Source organism: Plasmodium inui, assembly GCF_000524495.1.
Source record: "Plasmodium inui San Antonio 1 unplaced genomic scaffold supercont1.92, whole genome shotgun sequence".
Taxonomy (NCBI): domain Eukaryota; phylum Apicomplexa; class Aconoidasida; order Haemosporida; family Plasmodiidae; genus Plasmodium; species Plasmodium inui.
The window spans coordinates 28,637-29,629 of record NW_008481926.1 but is presented as its reverse complement, the minus strand read 5'-3'; the positions used below and the strand labels follow the sequence as shown (position 1 = coordinate 29,629).

At 40.6% G+C, this 993-nt stretch overlaps 1 protein-coding gene across 1 annotated transcript; it reads right to left on the bottom strand.

The window, feature by feature from the left end:
* Positions 1-239: 239 nt before the first annotated feature.
* C922_05538 (hypothetical protein) lies at positions 240-548 on the bottom strand (the record flags this gene model as incomplete). The annotated part of the gene is made up of 1 exon (XM_008821109.1): positions 240-548. The coding sequence occupies one exon, from the start codon at positions 546-548 to the stop codon at positions 240-242; it is 309 nt and encodes a 102-aa protein (XP_008819331.1).
* Positions 549-993: the final 445 nt, after the last annotated feature.

The following is a 993-nucleotide window of genomic DNA, read 5'->3' as shown; positions in this document are numbered from 1 at the left end:
TGACGATAGTTTCTTCTTCGGGTGTTCCGATGAGGTTTCTTGATCCATGTCATTATGGGAATTCTTCTTCGTGTGGCATCTTCCTTAGGAAAAATTTCCTTACCGCGTTATATTCATGATATTCTTCTCCTTCGCTGCTTTTTAAAGATGCCTCTTCCTTTTACTATGCTACCGCCAAGATCTTCTCGCGAGGCCTTCTTTTCATGAAGATATTTCTCTTCGGCGGCATACTTAGGATGCTATCTTCCGGCGGCAGTCTCAATATATCGTTTTGTGTCATTTGTTTTATATGGATGCTCCCTTCTTCCGCGGGATCGTGAAGATGTTTTTCTGTGTCTCATCTTCTCTACGATGATGTAACCTTTTTCGCGGTCTTCTGAAGATGTCCTCTCTTGTGCGATCTCCTCTATGAAGATGCCCTTTTCCTGCGGCATGGTTAAACTGGTGTCCTGTTCCTTATTTTTTCTATGAGGATGCTCTCTTCTTCTGGTATCTTCATGATCTCCTTTTGTGCGGTCATTTTGAACATGTCCCTTTGCCCCGATCATTCTGAAAAGGTTTCCTCTTCTGGCATTATCGTGAAGATGCCCTTCTGGGTCTATCCCTGTGGATATGCTGTATTTATTATATGTTATTCTTTTTTATCACAATCCCCTGTCTCCTAATATCTTCAGCAGCGTTGTTATTTTTCTCTTATGTGGCTGCATTATGAAGATTTGTCCTCTCCTTGGCTATTATGAGAATGGCCACCTATTTGAAGTGTAAATATCATGACTATACAGATGAAGTAGTATGACCAAGCAGGAATAATATATCGATGTGTAAAAGAACACATTTATCCCTGGTGTATTATTCCTTTAGAAGTGATAATGTCCATCCGGTACTATTAGGTAAATAGCGATGTTACCTGGATAACACTGTTAATTGGACAAGAGACTTGGGTCAGGGGTAAGGATTTTCCTGGAGTGTTATTGTATGAAGCCTATTGACCTA